General features: G+C 49.6%; 1 protein-coding gene and 2 long non-coding RNA genes across 9 annotated transcripts in view; 1 reads left to right on the forward strand and 2 right to left on the reverse strand.

Moving 5' to 3' along the window:
• Positions 1-1,103: 1,103 nt before the first annotated feature.
• Positions 1,104-9,478, reverse strand: LOC140517677 (uncharacterized). Its single transcript, XR_011971723.1, has 3 exons — positions 9,392-9,478; positions 3,305-3,476; positions 1,104-2,595 (listed from the first exon to the last, which is right to left on the reverse strand). It is a non-coding gene; the product is annotated as an uncharacterized lncRNA (long non-coding RNA).
• LOC140517678 (uncharacterized) lies at positions 8,559-11,439 on the forward strand. The gene is made up of 3 exons (XR_011971724.1): positions 8,559-8,755; positions 9,301-9,546; positions 10,844-11,439. It is a non-coding gene; the product is annotated as an uncharacterized lncRNA (long non-coding RNA).
• Positions 11,440-14,787: 3,348 nt separating this feature from the next.
• The window catches only part of CFAP46 (cilia and flagella associated protein 46), a 135,891-nt gene continuing 128,547 nt past the window's right edge, over positions 14,788-22,131 (reverse strand). For 5 of the 7 annotated variants that reach the window (XM_072629131.1, XM_072629128.1, XM_072629129.1 and 2 more), the window contains 6 exons: positions 20,774-20,876; positions 19,633-19,745; positions 18,196-18,277; positions 16,526-16,662; positions 16,313-16,393; positions 14,788-15,609 (listed from right to left, as the gene is read on the reverse strand). In XM_072629131.1, coding sequence (XP_072485232.1) covers positions 15,473-15,609; positions 16,313-16,393; positions 16,526-16,662; positions 18,196-18,277; positions 19,633-19,745; positions 20,774-20,876 — 653 coding nt within the window. In that variant the 3' untranslated portion in view covers positions 14,788-15,472. Of the gene's footprint in view, positions 15,610-16,312; positions 16,394-16,525; positions 16,663-18,195; positions 18,278-19,632; positions 19,746-20,773; positions 20,877-21,617; positions 21,761-22,131 lie in introns of those variants that run through there. The other 2 variants (XR_011971720.1, XM_072629132.1) reach the window with 2 other exon arrangements.

The raw sequence follows: 22,131 nt of genomic DNA on the forward strand, positions 1-22,131 counted from the left end.
ACTTACATCTAATGACAAACAGAGTCTAATTCATTTCCTATTTTCTTTAAAAAAAATTTTTGGTTCCCCAATTGATAAACGGTCAAAAGATATGAACAGGCAATTTTCAGAGGAAGAAATTAAAGATATCTATAATCATATGAAAAAATGCTCTAAATCACTTTTGATTAGAGAGATGCAAATCAAAACAACTCTGAGGTACCACATCACACCTATTAGATTGGCAAACATGACAGAACAGGAAAATGATAAATGTTGGAGAGGATGTGGGAGAGTTGGAACACTAATTCATTGCTGGTGGAGCTGTGAGCTCATCCAGCTATTCTGGAGAGTGGTTTGGAACTATGTCAAAAAGGCTACAAAAATGTGCATACCCTTTGACCCAGAAATATCGCTTCTAGGACTGTGTCCCCAAGAGATCATAAAAATGGGAAGAGTCACACACGTACAAAAATATTTATAGCAGCACTCTTTGTAGCTGCCCAAAACTGGAAATCAAGGGGATGCCCATCAACTGGGGAATGGCTGAATATATTATGGTATATGAATGTAATGGAGTACTATTGCACTATAAGAAATGATGAACAAGAGGACTTCAGAGAGGCCTGGAAGGACTTATATGACCTGATGCTGAGTGAAAGGAGCAGAACCAGGAGAACTTTACGCACAGTAATGACCACAGTGTGTGAGAGTTTTTTCTGGTAGACTTGGAACTCCATAACAACGCAAGAACTTAAAAAAAAATTCCCAATGGTCTTTTAAGGCAAAATGCCTTCCACACTCAGAGAAAGAGCTATGGAATTCATTTGCAGAGTGTAGCAGATCATTGTGTGTGTGTGTGTGTGTGTGTGTGTGTGTGTGTATTATGTTCTGATTTGTTATATGCTTTCTTCTATTTATTTTAGTTTGTCTACACAGCATGACTGTAGTGAAAATGTATTCAATAGGAAAGTGTGTGTAGATCCTATATAGAATTGTATGCCATCTTGGGGAGGGAGGGGGATGGGAGGGTAGGGAGGGAGGAAAAAATCTAAGTTTTATGGTAGTGATTGTAGAACATTAAAAATAAAAAAAATTATGAAGGAAAAAAATTTTCTGGTCACTTAGCAAAGATCCGCTTTCTTTCCCTCCCTTTCCCCCCTGAAAAAAAAAAGAAAAGTAAAGCATGTAGTTTACCTCAAATGTAGTAAAAAATAACAAATTCTTGCATCAGTCATGTAAAAAATGTCTCTTCTGCATTGAGTTTTCACCTATTAGGAGGTAGGCACAGCATATTTCATCATCAGTTTTCTGGAATTGTGGTTGATCATCATGCTGATCAAAGTTCTTCAGTCTTCCAAAGCTTTTTTTCATCAGGATTGTTGTCATTGAATAAATTGCTTTCCTGGGTCTGCTCACCTCATTCTGCATCAGTTCATGCAAGTCTTTCCTGGTTTCTCTGAAACCATCTCCTGTATCATTTTTTACACAAAATAGTATTCCATCATGTTCATATATCTTGACTTGTTCAGTCATTTCCCTGCTGATGGATATCCCCTCAGGTTCCAATTTTTTTCCATCACGAAAAAAGAACTATAAATATTTTGGTACGTCCTTATGGTTTGTTTCATTCAGGAATCTTTCTTCCCTTGATCTGCTTTCCTCTTATTTCCCTTCCTCCCTTCCCCCTTTCCCCTCCTGTTTCCTTGTTCAGAGAAATGGAGTCTGTCCCCAGCTCTCTCTGTGTGGATCGTTCCCTCTTTTGACTAGTTTGGATAAGAGTGAGGTTCAGGCATCCGCTGCTCCCCACTCCCTGGTTTGCATAAGTGTCACTTAAGCACCCTAATTATGTGAAATCATTTCCCCTAAATTCCCTCTCCCTTTCATCCTCTAAGGTATCACTCCTCCTTCTCAATTTTTTAAAGCTCAAGACAGAAAAAAACATTTTCAGGCCTTCTGCGGTGGTAGAGTCAGAGGGAACCCAGGCCCATCTCCCCACTTTATAAGCAAGCAAATGGTTTATTTCGATTTGGTCCCCTGTAATGCTTGCCTGTCTTTCTTTTTCATGTTTCACTTGACGCTGGTGTTTGCCTTTTAGTCTCTGGGCAGCTCTGGCCTTCCCATTATGGATGATTGGATTCCTGTCTTCATTAAGGGTCCAGTGTCCCACAGGACAAGGATCAGTTTTGTTGGGTTTATGAGCCCATAATCGCTGACTTTGTGAATGGGGCATTACAATCTCTCTGCTTCTTGAGAGTAGTGCTTGCTAAGTCATGTGCGATCCTGACCATGGCAAACCCTGGAGATGCTGTGGGTTCCATTCCAGACCACCACAATAAAGTGAATATTGTCAGAAAGTGAGTCACGTGAGTCTTTTGGTTTCCCAGTACTTTTAGAAGTTATATTTACACTATGCCGTAGTCTGTTAAGCATGCAACAGTATTATGTCCAAAAACACCTCATGTACATACTTTAATTAAAAAATACTTCATTGCTAAAAAATGCTGACCATCATCTGCATCTTCAGCAAGTTGGAATCTTTTTACTGGTGTAGGATCTTGCTCCATGTCGATGCTTCTGACTGATCAGCGTGGGGGTTGCTGAGGGCTGGGGTGCCTGGAGAAATTGCTCAAAATAAGTAATGGCTTTGCTCTTCCTTTCACTTGAACCCTTAGAGGGTTTTGTAGGGTGTTCAACTGGCCTAATTTCAGTGCTGTGTGTCTCAGGGAATAGGGAGGTCAGGGTATGGGAGCTGGTTATCCTGAGCTCTTAGGGTCTATGCTCACCACACATTTGGGGAGCCTGGTAGAGATGCTCTAGGCAAGGGATGTCTTCCCAGGAGAGGGGCTGTTGGGGATATCAGAGTCCAGTACTACCCCCCAAATAGGGTCCATTCCCTAAGTGGGGGCCTTAGCTTTAGAGTCCCTGACCTATGGAGGACTTTCACATTCTCTCCAGGGGGCCCCCTCCCAGATTCTCAGTAGGAAATTATTTTTTAATTAGACGGTGAGACAGAGCCGAGAATTCCTGCACAGTAAGGAAGCTCATTGTGAGAAGGTATTGGGGTCCTTGATGTACTTCTGTAGACATGTGAGCCTCTCCTTTGCAGTGACAGCTGAGTCCTTGGGGAGATGGGCTTGTGTGGAGACTGGGAAACTGGTGATGGATGTATCACAAAAGGAACAAGCGGCAAGAAAGTTCTGGCTTGCACCCTGGCATCCACGGAGGCTTCCAGAAAGCTGTTTGTCTCCCTTTGTCCCTTGCCACTGCCCTCTCTATCTTCTCCCTCCCAGCTGCCTTCGGTATGCTGATGCTGAAGCCATACCTGCCAGGTGGAAGGACATTAGGGAAAATGATGGTCCACAGGCTTCCCATTTTCAAAAAGGATGGGTCTCTTCAGTGCCATGGTCCTGCTGCTGCAGTCCTGGCCTCTTGTGGCACATTTCTGCTCTCTCCTCTTCCCTGGGGCAGCCTCACCCACAACAAAAGCCTCAGCTCTGTGTGAAATAAATAAACAGCATATTTTAAAATGGCATGGAATAGAATTCCATCAGATCTTTCTTGGACAAAAACAACCACAACAAAGCCCACCTCCTTCTCTAAATGTTTCAGCCTTTAATTCAGGGCAGCAGCTTAGTGAGAATGCTAGAAATCTCCTGGCTCCCTTCCCCTGGCCCTTCTCACCTGGTACCCCCTAACCTGACCCCTCTTACCTGGGCCCCCTCACCTGACCCTTCTTATCTGGGTCCCCTCACCTGGTCCCTCTCACCTGGCCCCCCCTTCACCTGGTACCCCCTTACCTGATCCATCTTACCTAGGCCCTCTCACCTGACCCCTACTCCCTGAGTCCCTTCACCTGGGCCCCCTCACCTGGCCTTTCTCACCTGGTCTCCTTCAACTGTTTGCTTCAGTGGAAGGCATGATGCTAAAGGCAGATATTTGAGGACACAATGCTCTGTTCCTCCCTTCTGGGCAAACTGCCCTCCATGCCCAAAGACCTACTGAATTTCTGGATTCCATCTTCTGCAGTGGCCCCTTGCCCCCTTGTCCCCTCCTCTGGGACAGCTATCCACCACTCAAATTATGGTGTCCTATTATATCCCCAATAAATTCCGGGGGATTTTTTCCTCCTTACCTTTTTTTTTTTTTTTTTTAGGGTTACATAAATTTCCGCAAAGCAATTTTTTCCTGCTTGAATATATTATGGGATGCCATTTCTGTTATAAAAGCTAATTGATAATGTGATTTGTTATGTTGCAGAGACATAACTCAGAAAGTTATTTTAACGCTTCTGCGCGTGGAGTCCTAGGGACTGTTTCATATTTCTTATATGAATGGCCACAGTTGGAGGTAAAAAATGGACCGTGGCTGTGGATGAAATATCTCCAGAAGCTTTTATTCTTGCTGCTTGGGCCCAGGCCAAGAGCCCTGAGCTCCACTCATATTTCCTGAGCTACTTCTCCGCCCAGTCATCAGCAAGCAGGTGCTGTTGGGGGACTGGTCCCAGCCTCGGAAATGCCCCCTGGGTTCCATCTGGGAGGCTCAGAGTCTGGTCCTGTCGAGGGAGGCAGTGCCTCGCCCACAAAATGGACCAGGGAAAGTTCACCTTTCTTCTTCCTCCCTCTGCTGGGGTTTCACTTTCTGAGGTCACTGGCTGCTGGCTCTTCTTAGCTCCCTAGAAAATACTCTGATCCAGAATTATTTCCCCATAGCAAGTGGCACTTGATTTGGGATTTTACTGGAAGTAGAGACTTCCAGGTGAGGAAATTCCCCTCGGGTGTGCATGTCAGTGCTCCTCTGAGGCAGGGGAGTCTTAGAGAGTTGCCTCAGGCAGTGGGAAGTTAAGGGAGTCATTTCTATGTATTGGGCCACACTACCTCAAATCACTGTCTTAGCCTTGGCTTGGGAGCCTCTGTCCGGCTTTGGCAGAACCATCTTGCTGAGCTCCAGCCACTTCTGGGGCCAGATCCCAGGAAATGTCAGACCCTGACCCAGCTTCTCTCCACAAACTCACCTTGTGGGCTGAAGACACGGAATCATGAGAGGGGAAAATCAATTCGATTTACAAGGAGATAATGAGTCTGAGGAGGATTTATATCTCAGAAATATACTGAGTGCCTGGAAAATGACTTTTAAAAAATAATCAACTGAATCTCCTCCTCACCAAGAACCTTGCTTTTACTTTCTCCTCTTTTCTCCCTCCTTTCTGGAAATGAAACCATCTTTTTTAATGTACCCTCCAAGGCTCAGTTAAAATGCCACCTCCTCCATGAAACTGTCCCTGACACCCCAACCCCCTCCCTTCTGTGGCTTCTCCCAGCACTTTCTACCTCAAGTGTGTCCTGACTTCTACTTTATGCTGATTCACTCAATCACACATCCATTCATTCAACACATATTTACTGAGGCAGCCAAGAGGTGCAGTGGATAGGGCACCGGGCCTGGAGTCAGGAAGACCTGAGTTCAAATTTGATCTCAGATACATATTAGCTATGTGACCCTGGGCAAGTCACTTAAACGGCAGTTTCCTTATCTGCAAAATGGGGGTGATAATAGTACCTGCTCCTAGGACTGTTGTGAGATAATAATTGCAAAGTGTTTGGCACAGAATAGACAATCTGTGACCCTTCAGGATTGTTATTATCAGTCTGGGAATTAAGGGGACATTGCAATGGGTAGGATTTGGTACATCCTGAAGAGGAGCCCCCCCAAAGTGAGTCACATATCTCTGTAACTACCCTGTCCAGGACAGGGATCCTCAGCACCTGGAGCCCCTTCCATATGCAAGCCCCCAGTAAAACCAGCCTAGGTTCCAGACATTTGGTGAGTCAGAACCCATTCCAAACCATTGCTAGGGAGCCACTACTGGGGGCCACAACAAGTGATAAACTAGTTCAAAACAAAAAGACATTTAGTCAAACATCATAACAAGTGGCATGATAAGAAAAGATTGCCTCATGTCGGCAGTGAGGACATTCTCCTGTAGAGCAGACACGGCCAGCAGGAAAACACATCCACGGCACACGTATTTGAGGGGAAGACATATCATTGGTGACCATGTGTGTCCAGGGCATGTGCCAATGGGCCCTGATAATGTCATCATGCTGCCCTCCTGGCCCACTCAGTGGCCATCTGCTCCTGCCTTCATGCATCTCACAGGAGTCCTGGACTTGAGACCAAGATGAGCTAAACTCAAGTCATATTGCCAGATTATTGTGACCGAAAGCAAATCATCTAATCTCTCTGAAGTGTTTCCTTCCTTATAACATCTCTAGGCCTTTACCCAGGGTGGCTCCCATGCATGAAATGCCCTCCTTCCTCCTCTCTAGCCCTGAGAATCCCTTGTTTTCCTTAAAGCTAGACTTATATGCCACCTTTCATGGTGAGACCCTCCTGAACCCTTCCGGAGATGATGGAAGGGCTCAACACTCTTATTTGATAGATGAGAAAGCAAGTTCAGAGATTCAGAAGTCACACAGCCAGAATGACCAGTGACATGATTTGAGCACAGATCATCTTGATCTTGATCATTCAGTGCTACAGTTAATAAACTAACTGTATTTACTTTGTGTAGACATAGTGTCTAATGGGGACTGGCCAACATGCCCAGTCTTAATGAACTCATTTCAGTATCTCTGGCCTGGGGAGGAATTCCTGACCTGGTTTCATGCCCCACAGTGACTGGTGATTGGTTACATGTCTACCATGGAGGGCAGGTTCTTCTGAAAGTCCTTGGATAACCAGAACCTCCCCCTTGTGGAGAAGAGTCCTCAAATCTGGAATGCAGACATTGGGACTTTGTTTTGAGTTTCCTCTTTTGTTCTAGGGGCCGGGTGGTAGCCACGACCTTGTGAGCCCTGACAGGTTGTGAAGACAGTCCAGATCCAGTCTGGGTGCGCAGGGTGGTACCAAGGCTGGAAGAAGCCAGGTTAAGACTGAGCCCATCTGCCCAGAGCAGGAGGTGCAGGGCAGAGCCTGTCCCAGAGTTTCTGGGGGCAACGGGAGCGATTCTGTTCTTCATCTGTGATGTTCAAGTCCGTTGATTTTCATTGGTTCAGTAGACCTGGAGCATTGATCAATGGTCATCCTGGGAGGGACAGCTGGTAACACTGGGGACACCCATTGCTCCAGAGGTCCCCCTAGAGCCCTGAGGGGAGCCTTGGCTAGCCTGGTCTGAGGTCAGAGTAGGGGTCCAAGCCTGAAGCCCAGGACTTCAACCTAAATGTGGTTTCTATTATCCAGTGCAGGTGAGGCAGGGTCCGTGTGCCCATTGCCCATCTGATCTTCTTGTGACAGGAGACAGTAAAAATTCAGAGTCCGTCCTCCCTTCTTTTCTGGCCTCTAGGCATCTCCACCTGAACCTGTCTGGTATGCAGTAAGTGCCTAATGTATGCTGGTCGAATTGAATCAGTTCATGGTCTACATGATAGGCTTATGCATTCATGCATGAGGTGGTTGACTTTGAACCATTAAATTGGGGGTGTGTGTTAGATAACGTTGGGAGGGTCATCAGAGTTCTCGGCTTACTCCTCGAGCTATGTTGCCTGAGGCCCACTAAACACCACTTTTCATTGACTGACCTTGAGAAGCTATATCTGGGATGGGGGGTCAGCTCACTTTGGTCTCTCAGTCAAGGCTCTGAGGGCCTGCCAGATATCTGGAGCTCCTTTCTCACCCCTGGTGTGTGTTTCTAGCTCCCTTTCCCACAACTAGGAACTGTTTGGGCCTGGAATTTTCTGGATCCAGACATTATTTTTCACAGATGCCTGATGATAGAATCATCCCATCAGGGACTAGAGAAATTCTGGTCCGCTCATTTATCTCCATGCAGAAAAAGGTGCCATCTGTATCCTTGTGCCTCCTCCCACTCCAGCTCTCCTGAGCACCTGCTCCTGTCCATCCATCATTGTCTTCCTTCCTCCACTGCTGACTGATGGCCTCACCCCCCCACTCCCACACACACACAGAGGATGATGGGCCTGTGGGGCTGACACCACCTTGGAGGCCTCCAACCTCCCTCTAGGACCTAAGCTGCTTATTTGAAATTGGGGATTTTCCTCCTGTAATCTGGCATTCAATCAGAGCTTTGCTAAAGTGAATTGACAGTCACCGCACAGCAGAGACCCTGACACACACAATGACCCATGAAGTCGTGGCCACAGAAGCATCATCTCTATCTAAGAGATGAGACTATTGAGGCCTATGGCAGGGTTCAATTCCACCTTGCCAGTGTGCTTGGTCTTCCTAGTATTTCTAATCAATTTGCAAGCAGAGATGGTCCCAGTCCTCCATGTGGCCACTCCTGACCACACTCCTCAATGACGTCTGTAGTGGGAGGGCCCAGTTTTGGGGGGGACACCTGCTCTTCCAAGCCCCAAAAGGCTCCTTGAACATCTGTCTGCTTCTCCCCTGCCCTGACACTCCCTGCAGCCTCTCCAGGGTCATGCTTGCTGAAAAAAGGCAGGCTGCCCCAGCTGTGTCGGGGCTGACTCTGAGCCTGATCTTGAGAAGGTGATGCCTGGCCCTTCAGTGCAGATCAGCAAACACCTGTGGTGTGTGTAAGACTTGAACTATTGCACTGACGGATAGTGTCTAGGTTCCTGAGGCAGAAGTGGAAGGAGGGGCCTCTCACCTGTGGAAACTTCCAAGATGCCCCTCAGGATCAGAGGAAGCCAACGGAATGCACAAACAGCAGGAGGACAGGTGGATCCCAGGGAGAAGGGAATGTCAGTTTCCAATTAGACCAGAGGAACATGGAGGACCAGCTAGATCTCAGGTATGACTGTGCATCCCTGTGTCATCAGTGATCCCTGAGTAATGCCTCCTATGTGCCAGATGCTGGACTGAACCTGTGTGCTTTTGAGGTGGGTCCTGAGGCTGAAGGCTGAGGAGGCTGGGAGTTGGAGGAATCCCCTACCTAGATGCTGGAGCCCCTTCCTCGTACTAAGTGCAGGGATTGGGGAAGAGGCACCAGACTGCTTGAGAAAGGACTTTGAAGGGGACCCCTGCAGAGCTGACTTGACGGTTGGGTGCCTAAGGAGGAGCACTGCAGGCGGCATTCTGTCCTGATGGGCCCCCCCGCAGAACTGAGCCGTCCCTGGGTTAGCGGGTGCAGCCCATTCTTTATGTTCACTGTTTGTATGTAAGAAAACTGTGCCCATCCCCTGTCTCCCCCCACCCCCCTTTTAGGGCAGATGGGCCCCTTCAGGAGAGGGCATTGACCAGCAGGCTGGTTTCTCCTGAAATACTGCACATGAAACGAGGACCAGCTCCTGCGCTCCTTGGGGGCGCTCGCCAACTCTCTACCCTTTTCTTTCCCAGTTTCCCAGATCTTCCCATATGTTGGGGCTAGTCTGGACCCCAAGCCAGCCCAGGTGCCGGGTCCACACATTTCCAGCTCAAAGCGCTCCACCTGGTGGCGATGTTGGGCCGTTGGGCTGAGGCTGGCCGACCAACAGCGCTCCCATCCCCAGCCCCCACTCAAGCAGAAGGCCAGTAGAATTGGAACGATGCCTTCGGAGTCAGCCTGGGGACCGAGGACCAGTCCAGGAGACGACTAGTCATCAGGTGTGCTGGGGGAGTGAGGCCTAACAGGGCTACAGAAGCCCAAACGGCAGGCTGCACCTGCCCATCGCGTGACCGCCAACTCTCTCAGGAAGCACGTGGGAATGTGTCTAAGTGTGAGCACGAGTGTCTGATTGTGAACACGAGTGTGTCTGAGGGTGTGCATGTGTCTTGGTGAGCATGAGTGTGCCTGAGGATGTGCATGTGTGTATATGTTCATGTGTAGTTTGTGTGCCTGAGCATCCGTTTATGTGTGGTGTATCTGAGTATGAGTGCGTGTGCTTAGGTGTGTGCATGGGAGGTGGTCTCCCTTCTTAGCCTCTCCCACTTCTTGGCTGGTTGGCTCTCTGTACCTGGACACTGGCGCCACCTGGTGGCCACAGTGAGCTCCGCACCGGAGCTGCTGGAGGTAACCTCAGAGCCTGATCCGGCCAGTGGAGCCTAGAACAATCTCTCCGCCCCTGGGCAGCCTGCTCTCTTATCCCTAGCTGAGGGAAGTGACAGGCTGAACTCGATCTGTACTGGGGCGGCTCAGGAAGACCCAGGGGCAGCTGCTACTGGGCTGGGGGTGGGGGGGTGGGGAGCAGGGCAGGCCAGCAGGCACAGTGCAGTCCCCAAAGCCCTGAAAGAGGAGTGAGGGAGGGAATGAATGAATGAATGAATGAATGAATGAATGAATGAACAAAGTGCTTCCAGAGTGCCAAGAGCAAAGGCAGGGTTGAGTTCATGGTGGTTTCTGAGTGTGTATGGTGTGTGTGTGTGTGTGTGTGTGTGTGTATGTGTGTGTGTGTGTGTGTGTGTGTGTGTGTGTGTGTTGGGGGGTGGAGGCAGGCTAGAAAAGGTCCAGGGCTGCTTATGTGGGAGCCCTAGAGTGGGGGTGGGGGACTGGGCAGGGGACTGGAAGGGAGGGAGTGACTCTCAGAGTGGAAGGGCCAGGTAGAATGTCTGAGGGGGCCAGGGGCAATGGGGCTGGGGAAGGAGGGAGGGCACCTGTCTTGGGTGCTCCGACCTGGTCTCTCTGGGGGGTTTCACTTTCCTCATCGGTACGAGGCAGGCTCAAGAGCTGGGGTCAGAGAAGCCAAGGTCGCTGCCCAGCTCTGCCACTTATTCACAATGTGACCTTGGACAAGTCTTTTACCTCCCTGACCTCAGTTTCCCCTTCTGTAAAATGAGTGAGTCCCAGATCTCAGTCCTCAGTGCAAGGGAATAAAATGAAGGGTGATTTTGTTGTTGTTTCACGGTTACAAATTGCATGAATTTGCAGTAAGGCTATCCTGGTGGAATTTGCTTCTTCTTAAAGGCAACCTGAGTAAAGTCGGTGTAGAATGTTCAGATTGCAAAAGTTCCTTAAAAAGGAAACCATGTATGCAGATGGCAGAAGAATGTGCCTCGACAAAGAAGACTCTAAATGGGTACTGGATGGCCATGAGTGAGCAGAGCAGTGCTGGATGAGGGTCATGGCTTCTAAACTGAGGCACCCTGGAGGCAGGAAAACTTGAGTTCAAATCCAACCTCAGATACTTCGTAGCTATGTTACCCCAGGCTAGTCACTTCACCTCTGTCTGCCTCAGTTTTTTCAACTACTACACAAGGACACTAATACAACCCTACTTTTTCAGTCTTCTCACACCTTACTCTCCACCCAACCTCCCCCAAGCCCTCATGTACTCTGTGGTCCAGTGACACGGCCTCCTGGTTGTTGCACAAACAAGACGCTCGAACTCCAGGCTCTAAGCATTTTCTCTGTCTAACTCCCTCTTTGTGGCTTTCTTTAAGCTCCAAATCCTTTCCTAACCCATCTCAATTCTAGTACCTTCCTTCTGTTATAACATACATTATATATAACATGTTATAACTTTCTGCCTGTGGCTTAATAAATGCATATTTGTTACTTCACAGTGTTGTTGTGAGCATCAGTTGAGAGAACATTTGTAAAATGCTTAGCTGAGTGCAGGACACCAAATTGGTGCTTAATGTTTATTCCTTCCCTCTCCTATCCTCTCAGCTGAGACAATCGATCAACTAGCAACCAATTAAGTACCTACCATGTGTCAGAGACTGTGCTTGATGCTCAGAATAAAAAGAGTGCCAGTCCCTGCCCTTAAGGAGTTTACAATTTCTGGGACTGGAGGGAAGGAGACAACACAGACATATATGAAAGCGTGAGTGTGTGTGTGTGTGGGGGGGAGGGGCAGTGATCATGAAAGACTTCCTGGAGGGGGCCGCATTTGAGCTGAGCCTTAAAGTAAACAAAGGATTTTAACAGGTAAAGGTGAATGCCAAGGCAAAGGGGGAAGATTGGAAAGGTGGAAGAGAGCTAGGTCATGAAGGTCTAAGAATGCCAAAGTATTTTGTATTTGTTCTTGGAAGCAATAGAGGCCACTAGAATTTACTGAGCAGGGGGATGACACAGTAAGATCTGTGCTTTAGGAAAATAGCTTTGGAGGCTGAATGGAGCCACCATTCATGGATGGACAGGAGTGGAGAGAGACTTGAGGCAGGCAGGCAGATCCATTTGGAGGCTATCACAATATTCCAACTGTAAGGTAATGAGTGACTACACTGGTGTAGGAGCAATGTCAGAGAAGAAAAGAGTAAATTGGAGAGATGCTGCAGAGGTGAAAGTGACCAGAGATGTGTAGGTGAAATCAACAAGAGATGTTGCAGAGGTGAAAACAATAGGCTTTGTGGAAGTCTTGAATGGGGAAGTGGGCAGTGAGAGGGAGAGTGAGGAGTTCAGGTAGACAATGAGGCTCCAAGTCAAGAGGATTGTGACAAAGGTGGGCTCCTTATGCCATCCATCAGGAATGGGACTTGTGAGAGAGGAGGAATTGGGGGAAAAGGTCCTATGGTCCGTTTTGGACTTGAAGTGTTTGAGATGCTCTTGGGGCCTGGGTTTGAGATGTTCCATCAGCTGTTGACATGGGACTGACTGGGTAGCTCTCTTCATGACCAGGGTTTTGCCCATCAGTGACAATGGGGCCCTTTTCTGTCCCACTAACATCTTTGTTTCAATCTTGTAAGCACTTTTTTCCTGTGAACTCATTTTCTCAGCTCTGCTGCTGGCACCTGAGGCCTCAGATGCCATCTCCCCCTGGTACATTCATCCAGCCCATGGCCTTCTCCTCCTGGAGATGGCCCCATCTCCCCCTGGGAACTTCCTCCTGAGGCCTCCGCTTTGGGGAGGGACCCAGGCCTGCCCATCTGCTTCCCCTCACAGCTCTTCTCCTTACTTTCTGATGTAGCAGGCCCCCTTCTGCTCCCAGGTTTTAAACTCCTTCTGGATATTGTCTTCCTCCAGGAGAGGGTTAGTTTCTAGAGGGCAAGGGCTACCCCAGCGCTTAGCACAGCCCATAACCCAGTTAGCACTTAGTGCATGCTTCTCTGCCCTTTCTCTGAGGAGGCCTGATCCTGGGAGCCAATGAGAACAGCCCATCATGAATTTTGCTGCTCTCCATCACAATGAAGTAGAAGGAAAACAAATTTTATCCACACTCATCTTGCTACTCTAATTGGTGACCATTTGCCTCCTTTACCTGGGAACTGTGCAGGCCCCTGGGAGTGATGGGTAGAAGCCAGGAATTTCCATTCCCAGGCACAGACACCAGGGAGTCCCCTTTCACCCCACACCATGGGAGATATGTTATTCCCTTTCCACTCCCCTTCCCCCAGTTTGTAGGATGCCCCCTTTGGGAGTCTCCCTCTTGACCACCTCTCTTAAATCTGGTGAAGTATGTCTTTGCCTTCTCAGAGCCAGTCTCTCCTCTCCACACAATCCAGACAGAAAGTGGACTTTGGCGTCTGTTCCATCTTGCTTTTCTTTTCTTGGCTCAGTCAGGACCATCTAAGGGAGCAGATGTGAGCAGAGCAGCCCCCAGGTCTTTTCCTGTCTTGGCACAAAGTTGGAGAGTCCCCGAGGATGGGGCCAAGGTAGATCCAACCTCACTCTGGACATAACTGGAAGCTTTGTGTTTATTACTGCTAGTTAACCCTACTGAGCTTTGAGGTTTGCAGTGCTGTCACATGTATCATGACAGAGGAGCCACTAGGGGGCGCCTCAGCCCTGCACAGTGCCGAGCCTGGCCAAAAGTCCTGGGTTCAAGTTTGAATTGAGACCTTTCCTAGCTATGTGAAGGAGGGAAAGTCATTTCACCTTTGTCTGTCAGATTCCTCTTCTGTAAAATGGGGGTAATCATAGCCTTTACCTTGAAGGGTGGTTCTGAGGATCCAATGAGGTATTTGGGGAGTGCTTATGTCAGAGCCTGTATCTCAGGATCCATATTTATTCATGGAACAAGCCAGAGCGCTGGCTCTCAACTTTTCTTGGCTTACCTATACCTTTCATTGACCTACATACAGATTTCCCTTCCAGTTCTCTCTGTTCTGGCTCTGGTGGCTGGCATCCCTGAAGCCTGGAAGGTTCCACACAGACTCCCTAAGTGAGTGGCATGAGGTCCTAAACACCATCAGTGGTCTTGGCACAAGATGCAAAGGGAGGGACCAATGGTCACTAGATTGACTTCTGGGGTTAGGAAGGTCCTCCCTGGTTTTCAAAGTCTCTCCTTTTCAACCCTAGTGCCAAGTCTCCATGGAGACAGCACTTCCTTTCTTCCATGGTGGCTCAGCCATTTTTTGGTTCTCAGACGGAATGGCCTTGCACATATCCCACCTGGGGGATGTTGATGTCCTGGAAGCAGAAACACTATTGGTCTTTCTTTCTATCTCAGGCCTCTTACTTGTGACTGTCAAACAAAGTTATCACTAGATTGTGAGCTCCTTGTGAGGCCAGGGACTGACTTTGCCCAGTGGAGGCGCTTAATGTTTATTAACTGATGATGGGCTGATGGACTGATGGACCACATGGGATGGATCACCCCAAGCATGACATAGCCTGTACCTGTGGCTCCATGTGGACTGTGGAGGTCTTGCCTGTGAAGGAGGTGCTCTCTGCTCTTTTGTGGCTCTGGCTGGTGCCATTCCTCTATGTCTAGCTACGCTGCAATAAGGAGCCCAATGTTGGGCTGGTGAGCATGGTCTGGTGTCCAGCCCCAGGCAGTGGGGAGCCCAGCCTGGCAAGGACACCATCTCAGTTCCCCAGTGCCAAGAACAGTTGATGTCAGCATGGTTTGCATTTAGAGTCATGGCTTTGAAAACAATACACCAGGCCCATTTAATCTTTTATGCTATGAATGGACACAGAATAAGGAAGACACTGCACTGAGACACAACGCCACAACAGGAGCCTTCAGTGACCCAACTAGCCTTTATTTATAGTGGTGCTCATAAACCCAGACTTCTTCCTGACTCGACTGGATGAAAAACATCAGAATGTGAGGGGTGGACAGGGGAAAGAGGTGAGTTGCAGAAACCTGGTGAGCTCAGGGGACAGAGACCTTCCATCTGGGCCTAGCAGACATGGCCTCTGCCCTGAGCTCCCAGCTCCTAGGGCCTTGGGTCCTACCCCTCTATTTTCCTCACAGGGACATCTTCACTCTGCAGCCCTCCCTCCTACCTCACCCTGCTGTGACTGCCTAAAGCCTGATCATTGTAAAGGCCCCTCGATCCCCAGGCCCCAGAGTGTTCCTTGGTTTCCCCAGACTAAGCATTGCTGCTGGGACCACAGCAGAAAGTGACCTGGCATGTGCCAGGGCAGATCTGGGGCTCCTTGACTGCGTCAGCAAGGATGAAGAAGAGGAGAATACTCCCAAGGGCTAGCACTGGAGCCAGATCCTGTGGGTAGCTTCTGGAAGCAGAAGTAGCTGGGCTAGAGGAGGAGCCGGCCAGCAGTGATTCCAAGAAGGAATAGCAGAAGATAGGGCAGCAGAGTTCCATTTCAGGAGGGGAGCACGGGCCCCTTTTCAAAGGAAGATGATGGAGCTGCAAGACGTTGATCTGGGGCCTGACTTCCAGCCATGGAGTCAAGGCAGGCTTAGACAATGAAGAGGTTTGGGAGTCCAAAAAGTACAAAATTGAAATTTGCCCAGGGTGGCATAGAAATGACTTTGTGGACGGGCACTGAGGCATTCTGGTCTAAGACTTTTTCTCCAGAAGTTCTAGGAGAATCTCCTATAAAGGGGGAAACAGGAAACAGGATTCTGTTTAGCTCATAAGATAAGAGGATGCCTGTGCCTCCCACTGCCTGCTCTGAATTCTGATGCCCAGGTTCTGTGGATAATCCAAGGGTCTCGGATGATCCAAAGTTCTTGGTCAGTGACACGGTGCCCAGACGCCAGCCAGCCCTGCAGAGCAGGCACCCAAGGCCAGGAGAGCAGAAGGGACATGTCCAACATGTCCCAGGGGAGAAATGGTCCAGACAAGATTCGAACTCTATATTGGGGACCATCATGGGATGCCTGTGTAGATGGACATGGGGGCATAGGACCCACAGCCCTGGGCTAAGACTCAGAGATGAGGGAACTGGCTCTGAAGGCCCCCAACCCTCAGAGTCTGAGCTGGGTCCTTGTCTTTACAGTGAGAATGTTGGATCAGGTGCTTTCAGGGGGACCTTTCTGTTCAACCAATCTATAGAGGGGGATATTTAATTCATAAGAAAAGGAGGCTTGTCAAGGAGTCCCCCACCCCCAGCTTCCTATTTACCAAATTCATTGATGGTGTTTAGGTTCATGGTGGCACTCACTCATCAAGTCCCATGAAAGCAATTATCCCTTATGATGTTCTACAAATGCTCTCAGAACCAACAAAGCTGGACTATTTTGTTTAATGGGAAATGATGACAAGGTGCAGAAACATGAGGAATGCCCCTACTCACCCTTCCTAATGGCTTCAGTTAAGCCTGACTTCAGGAGATGGTAAATGGCTTTCCCACTTGGCTTTCCGATTTTTAGCAAGTCTAAAGAAGGATCAGTCACATGAGTGGTCAGTGAATGGGCTCAGAAGCCTTGGAGAGCCATGGAAAAGGCAAAGATGTGGACAGCTAGGCGCTCCCCTTATTCCCTCAGCCATTAAAGCAACCTCCACTCACCCTCACACAGGACCTCTGCCCTATTCGCATTGCAATACAAATCTGTGGGCCATTGGTTGCTCATCACACAAGGAACCCCAATGAGGCTCAGCAAGATGGCAGTGTCCACTGGCTTGTGCAACAATAGCTGGGAAGGTCTGAAAAAATAACAACATCCATAAAAATACAGCTCAAAGCTAGGACAAAGCTGGGCTGCCACAGCCAGGTTTTCAGGCCTCCAATGCTGGCAAAATGCGAGTCTTGGCTATAGCCAACCATCCTTCCCTTACACCCTTCAGGAGACCACCTCACATTCTGCAAACATGGACGCTCAGGTCCCCACTGGCTGTGTCCCCAGGCTCACCAGTGCTAACCAGTGTCTGAGAGGAGGTCACTGCTGAAATCTGTTACAGCTTCCCTGTAGCAGTCAGCAAGCAGCATTGATTAAGTGCCTACTATGTGCCAGGCCTGGTGCTGAGGCTGGGAAATGAAAGAGGCTCACAGTGTAATGATGAGGACAGCATGCAAAGCATGTACATGCAAGATACATACAGGTGAACTGGAGACTGCTTTGGAGGGAAGACGCCACCAAAGCTGGCCCCAGGAAGGTGGGGTGGACGAAGAAAGAAGGGGGAAGAATTCTGGGGACACCCAGTGGAAGTATCTGCAATCAGGAGGTAGGGCACATGATGGAGAAGGGGGAAGAGGAGGCCAGTGTCTCTGGAGCATAGAGCAGAGAAGATAGGGAGCATCTGGAGACTGGGGCAAGGCTCAAGGAGCCAAACAGAGCAGCTCCCATCTAACTCCGAGGTGCTGGGGCACCAGGAGGAGCTTTTAGTAAGTGGGGGCTGGAGGCTAACTGCATGGCCTGTGTGAAGGTCTAGGGAGGAGGCAGGAGGGTCTTCACCAGGGTGAGCTGTGTGAGTGCACACAAGGAAACAAGTGTGAGAATAACAAAATCTGACAACAGATCAGACAAGAGGGGTGACAGGTCTCCGGGAGCAATAGGGAGGACGGTGGCCCCTGGAAGGTGATAGAGGAGATCAGAAGGGAGAGATATAGGGAAAGAGAATGACTTTAGCCTTGACCCCTTGAGTTTGAGAGGCCTAGAGGACATCCATGAGTCCAACAGACATTTGGAGAGCTGAGACTGGAGGCTGGGAGAGAGGTTAGGATCTGAGAACTGAGATCTGATCTGAGAAACGGGAATCGACCTATGGTGGCTGGGGGTGGGGGTGGTGCCACTTTGGAGAGTGTGTGTTCCACACTGCGCAGTCACCCACTATCACACCCATCTTGTGATCCCACTCCACACATTCTCACAGCCTCCTCACACACATTCTGGTCCCCTTCCACCTTTCCAGCATCCTTAATTACCCTCCAGGTACCCTGCACCGGCCTCCACGTGGGATCTCCCTGGTTGTTTTCCAGGCCCACAATCCTCCTCCTCTTCACCCTGCTTTCTGGGGCCTTCGGTTCCCCCCTGGCATCTGTGGGGGTCCCCTCCCAGCCTTCGAATGGCCAGTGCCTTGGTCCTGCCCTACCTCCCAGGTGGCCGGGATGTGCTCTGTGCGCATTTGCGTGTGTCTGCGGACACCCCTTTTGTCTCCCCTACTTGCACAGGGGCGGCTGTCCCTAAGGATGGAGACTTGGGCCAGGGGCATTCCTGCCTCACAGGAGAGGATCCGTACCTCTGAATTTCGTCAAACTTGGCCCGCCTCCGAGTGCTGTACACTGTGTGTGTCAAGTTCAGGAGAATTATCATCTGGCATTCTGAAAGACAGCGCAGACCCCCAGACTTTTCAGGGATACTTTTGAGGCCAGGCTAGTGGCTGCTGAAGGACATGGCCTGCATCTACCATGCTCTTCCTCTGGAGCCTCAGTGGGACTTCTCTGGACCCTACCCCAGGTTCCGACTTATAAAATACCCCAGGCCTTGCCCACGTGAAGCTTCTCCTCACGTGGGGAATGGGGACAGGGCAGACAAAGACATGGAGGGAGGAGACTGTGACTGAGATGTCTGAAACAAGTCTGGATAGGAAGGATGTTCTGGCTTGGGCAGGATCTTAAATGCCTGGCCAAGATTCTATGTTCTCCACTGGAGGTCCTTGAGCAGAGGAATGGTATAATCAGCCCTGAGCTTAGGATGGTTGTTTTGGCAGTGGGATGGAGCATGGACCTGGAGGAGACCAATGAAGACAGGCAAGTCCCAGCAAAGGCAGTGAGGGTCTCCACCAGGTGGTGACTGTGGCAGCAGAGAGAAGGGATCAAGTGGGAGACATTTTGGAGGCAGAGCTTAGGAGACTCAGCACTTGCTTGGATGGGAGAAAGGCCAGGGAGGCTCAACCTGGACGACTGGGAGGAGGGTTGGTGCCCTTGAGTGACCAATACAGGGTTGAGAGTCATGTGGCTCTCATGTCCAGGCAGCTAACAAGCAAATACAGCCTGACAGGCATTTATGAAGCACCACTGTGTACAAAGGTCAGTGTTTGGCCTTGGGAGTCTCAGGAAGCTCCCAGACCTGGGTCTGTGGATTTGGGAGAGAGGTCTGGAAGAAACTGCTGAACCCACAGGGCAAAGTGGGGAGGAGGGAGGGAAGAGAGCCAAGGACTGGCCCTTCAGAAGCACCCACAGTTAGAGGGCTGAGAGGAACTGCTGAGGGAGATTGAGACGAGGATAGACTGACTAGGCAGGTCTGGAAAGCTGAGAGGGTGAGGCAGGAAGATGGGTGGGGATGGGTGGGTGGCCAGCAGAGGCTAATGGTGCCAGTAGGTCAGGAGAGCAGCTTCAGCCTAATGGTGGGAATAGGAGCCAGGAACTAGTGAGGGGTGTGGAAATGGAGACAGCCAGTGCAGACCAACAACTCTTCTTAGGAGTTTGTCAGGGAAGGGGAGGGGACACACAGCCATGTCTTTTGGTTGTCTAGCTCCTGTGGTCTGCATTGACAGAGGACTGTGAGACTTGAGCCCACCTCCTCAATTTGTTCTCCCTTCCTTCCCCCATCTCCCCTCCCCACCTTGGTCTTTTCCCCTCCCCTGTATCTCTCCTCCCCCACCTTACTCCATCTTCTCTATCTAGATCCTCCCTTCTTTCTGTTGCGCGGTCTTACCCCAGTTGCTGCCTCTCACCTTTCAGGTTCATGGTAATCAGACTATCTATAAGCACATGAGACAGCAAGTTCTCCATGCCATAGAAGAAGAACCCGCTGCAGTTGTTCAAACACTGCTCCCAGTCTGTTTGGCTAGAGAAAGAGGAGGAGGAGGAAGAGGAGGAAAAAGAGGGAGATGTCGGCAGTCACTGGGCACACCCACCCCCATTGGAGGGTCTCTTAGATGGGGATGGGAACACAGCCTGCCAAGGGGAGCTTGATCCTTGGCGGAGGCCCATTGCTGACCACATGGGACCTCAGGTTCCTCCTCTTTCACATGAAGGGTCTGTGTCTGGCTCAGGGGACCTCTCACATCTCTTCTAGGGCCCTGAATCAAGCGTCCCCAGTTCTCCTGGCCACAGCCCCCCACCATCCTGGTTTTTTGATTGTCTTCCTCTCAGTATGTCCCTGTTCACACAACATCTGGGGGGCTTTTGGTAGAGATATTTCTGAAGGAGGAAGGAAGGGACAAATAGATGTGCCAGTTTCTTTGGGGCAGATTCTGATGTGCAGAGAAAAAGCTTCACCTCAATGACTCCTCTGCCATCTGGGTGGGTCGAACCAGGAGCCTGGGTTGGATGCTAACGGTCTGAAATGTTCCATCCATGGAGGTCAGCCCCAGCTGGCTACAACAATTCACACCACCAAAGCCACATTCTGTGGGGTGGGTGAGGAAGTGCCTAGAGGTGACCTCTGACTCTCTGACGTGGGGTGAGGGGTCCTTGAGGCTGACCCTCCCCCACACACCCTCAGAGGGCTGTGTGTCCCCAAGGAGTGGGGATGGGCCCTTGTTTACTAAGAGACCACGTGAGCAACTCCAGGAGACTGCTCCTTTTCTACTTCCTGCAGGTCAGGGTACCTCCCTTCCTATTAACACTTCCCTGGATGAGCAGATTTCTGCCAGTGACCAGATGGGCATTCAGGCTGCTTCCCCTCTTCAGGCAAGGCTGAGAGGTAAACCCATGACCAGGTGCCAGGGCAGGAGCTGGGGACAGGACTCCTCCTCCTTATGAAGGAATGTGGTCTTGCCCCTCTGCTCAGGTTTCACTTGGTTTGTTCAGCACTGAAACAATTCACCCCTCAGAAAAAAGCAAGGACAGAGAGTATCCTAAGTTACAAACCTTGGAAAATTTTTACTTCCCAGAAATCCTGACCATCGAGCAGTAAAGGAGTCACGATATTTGTCCAGAATCTCACGCGCTTTGAAGATAGGAGTGATGGCCTCTGCAATGAGATTTTTATCATAGGGAGACAAAACTCTTTTTTTTAAAAGACATTTTAATTTTCACCTGACTTATAGAAGCCACTGTTTGGAATCACTCCATTGCTGGCTTTCTAGTGAGGTGTCAAAGGGAATTTGAAAGGTGGGGTGGAGCAGAAGATCCTCACCTGTCCTGTGAAACTACTGACTGTTGGCCACATTCACAGATCTCTGGTGTATGTGGTGTTGGATTCCCTTTGTGCAGAAGACAAGAGGGACATGCCTATGACTTGGGAGCTTTCCTTTGGGCTCTCAGCTATGATTTAGAAGGCAATCCTAAGAAGAGACCTTGAAGGTCTAGGTCACTCACTGAGGCCTAGAAAGGGGAAGGTCACTTAGGCAGCAAGTGGAAGAGGAGGATTTGAACCTAGGCCCTCTGACTCCAAGTCCAGGGCTCAGCCTGCCACCTTGGGCTGCCTTGGAGGACTCCTCAGATGAACATCTTACAGTGGGCCAGGACGTCTCCATTCTCTATTCTGGCTCAGAAAGCCAACCCTGGCTTGGAGAGATCTCAAGTCACAGAGAAGTTCTTGCTTCTGAAGGGGCTTCCAAACCCTAAGCTCTGTCTCCACAGACAGAGCCCAAGTTTCCTGTGCCTAAGACCCAAGAGGAAGCTTAGGAGGCTAGCTAGGTGGCTCAGTGGATAGAGCCCCAGGCCTGGGAGACTCATGTTTACGAGTTCAAATTCAGCCTCAGATGCTTACTAGCTATGTGATGCTGGGCAAGTCACTTCCCCCTGTTTGCCTCAGTTTCCTCATCTGTAAAATAAGCTGGAGAAGAAAATGGCACATTCTTCCAGTATCTTTGCCAAGAAAACCCCACATGAGGCCATGAAGAGTCAGACAGACTGAAAAATAACCCAACGACAAAAGAGTCATTAGCCTTGGGCTGCCTAGCACTTTGCCTTTGGCCTTGCCAGCTGAAAGGCCACCTCAAGGTTTTAATCTACCCTGTAGGGTCATCCATCTTCCTCTCCATCACTCAGTAGCACTGCCTGTATGGGAGAGCTAAGGACAGACTGTCCCGCACATTCTCCTCGCTGCCAACATCAATCACAGGCTACAGATAATTTTTCAAATGTTGATAAAACCTGTCAATCTCACCACCATTTATCAAGGACACATTGGTAAGAAATGAGGCCTCTTTAATTTGTTTAATTGATGCCAAGTAATCACTCAAAGGATGATCCAAGGTCCTGTCAACATTTTTTAAAATGGG

The sequence above is a fragment of the Notamacropus eugenii genome, chromosome 1 (genome assembly GCF_028372415.1).
Source record: "Notamacropus eugenii isolate mMacEug1 chromosome 1, mMacEug1.pri_v2, whole genome shotgun sequence".
In the NCBI taxonomy this organism is placed as follows: Eukaryota; Metazoa; Chordata; class Mammalia; order Diprotodontia; family Macropodidae; genus Notamacropus; species Notamacropus eugenii.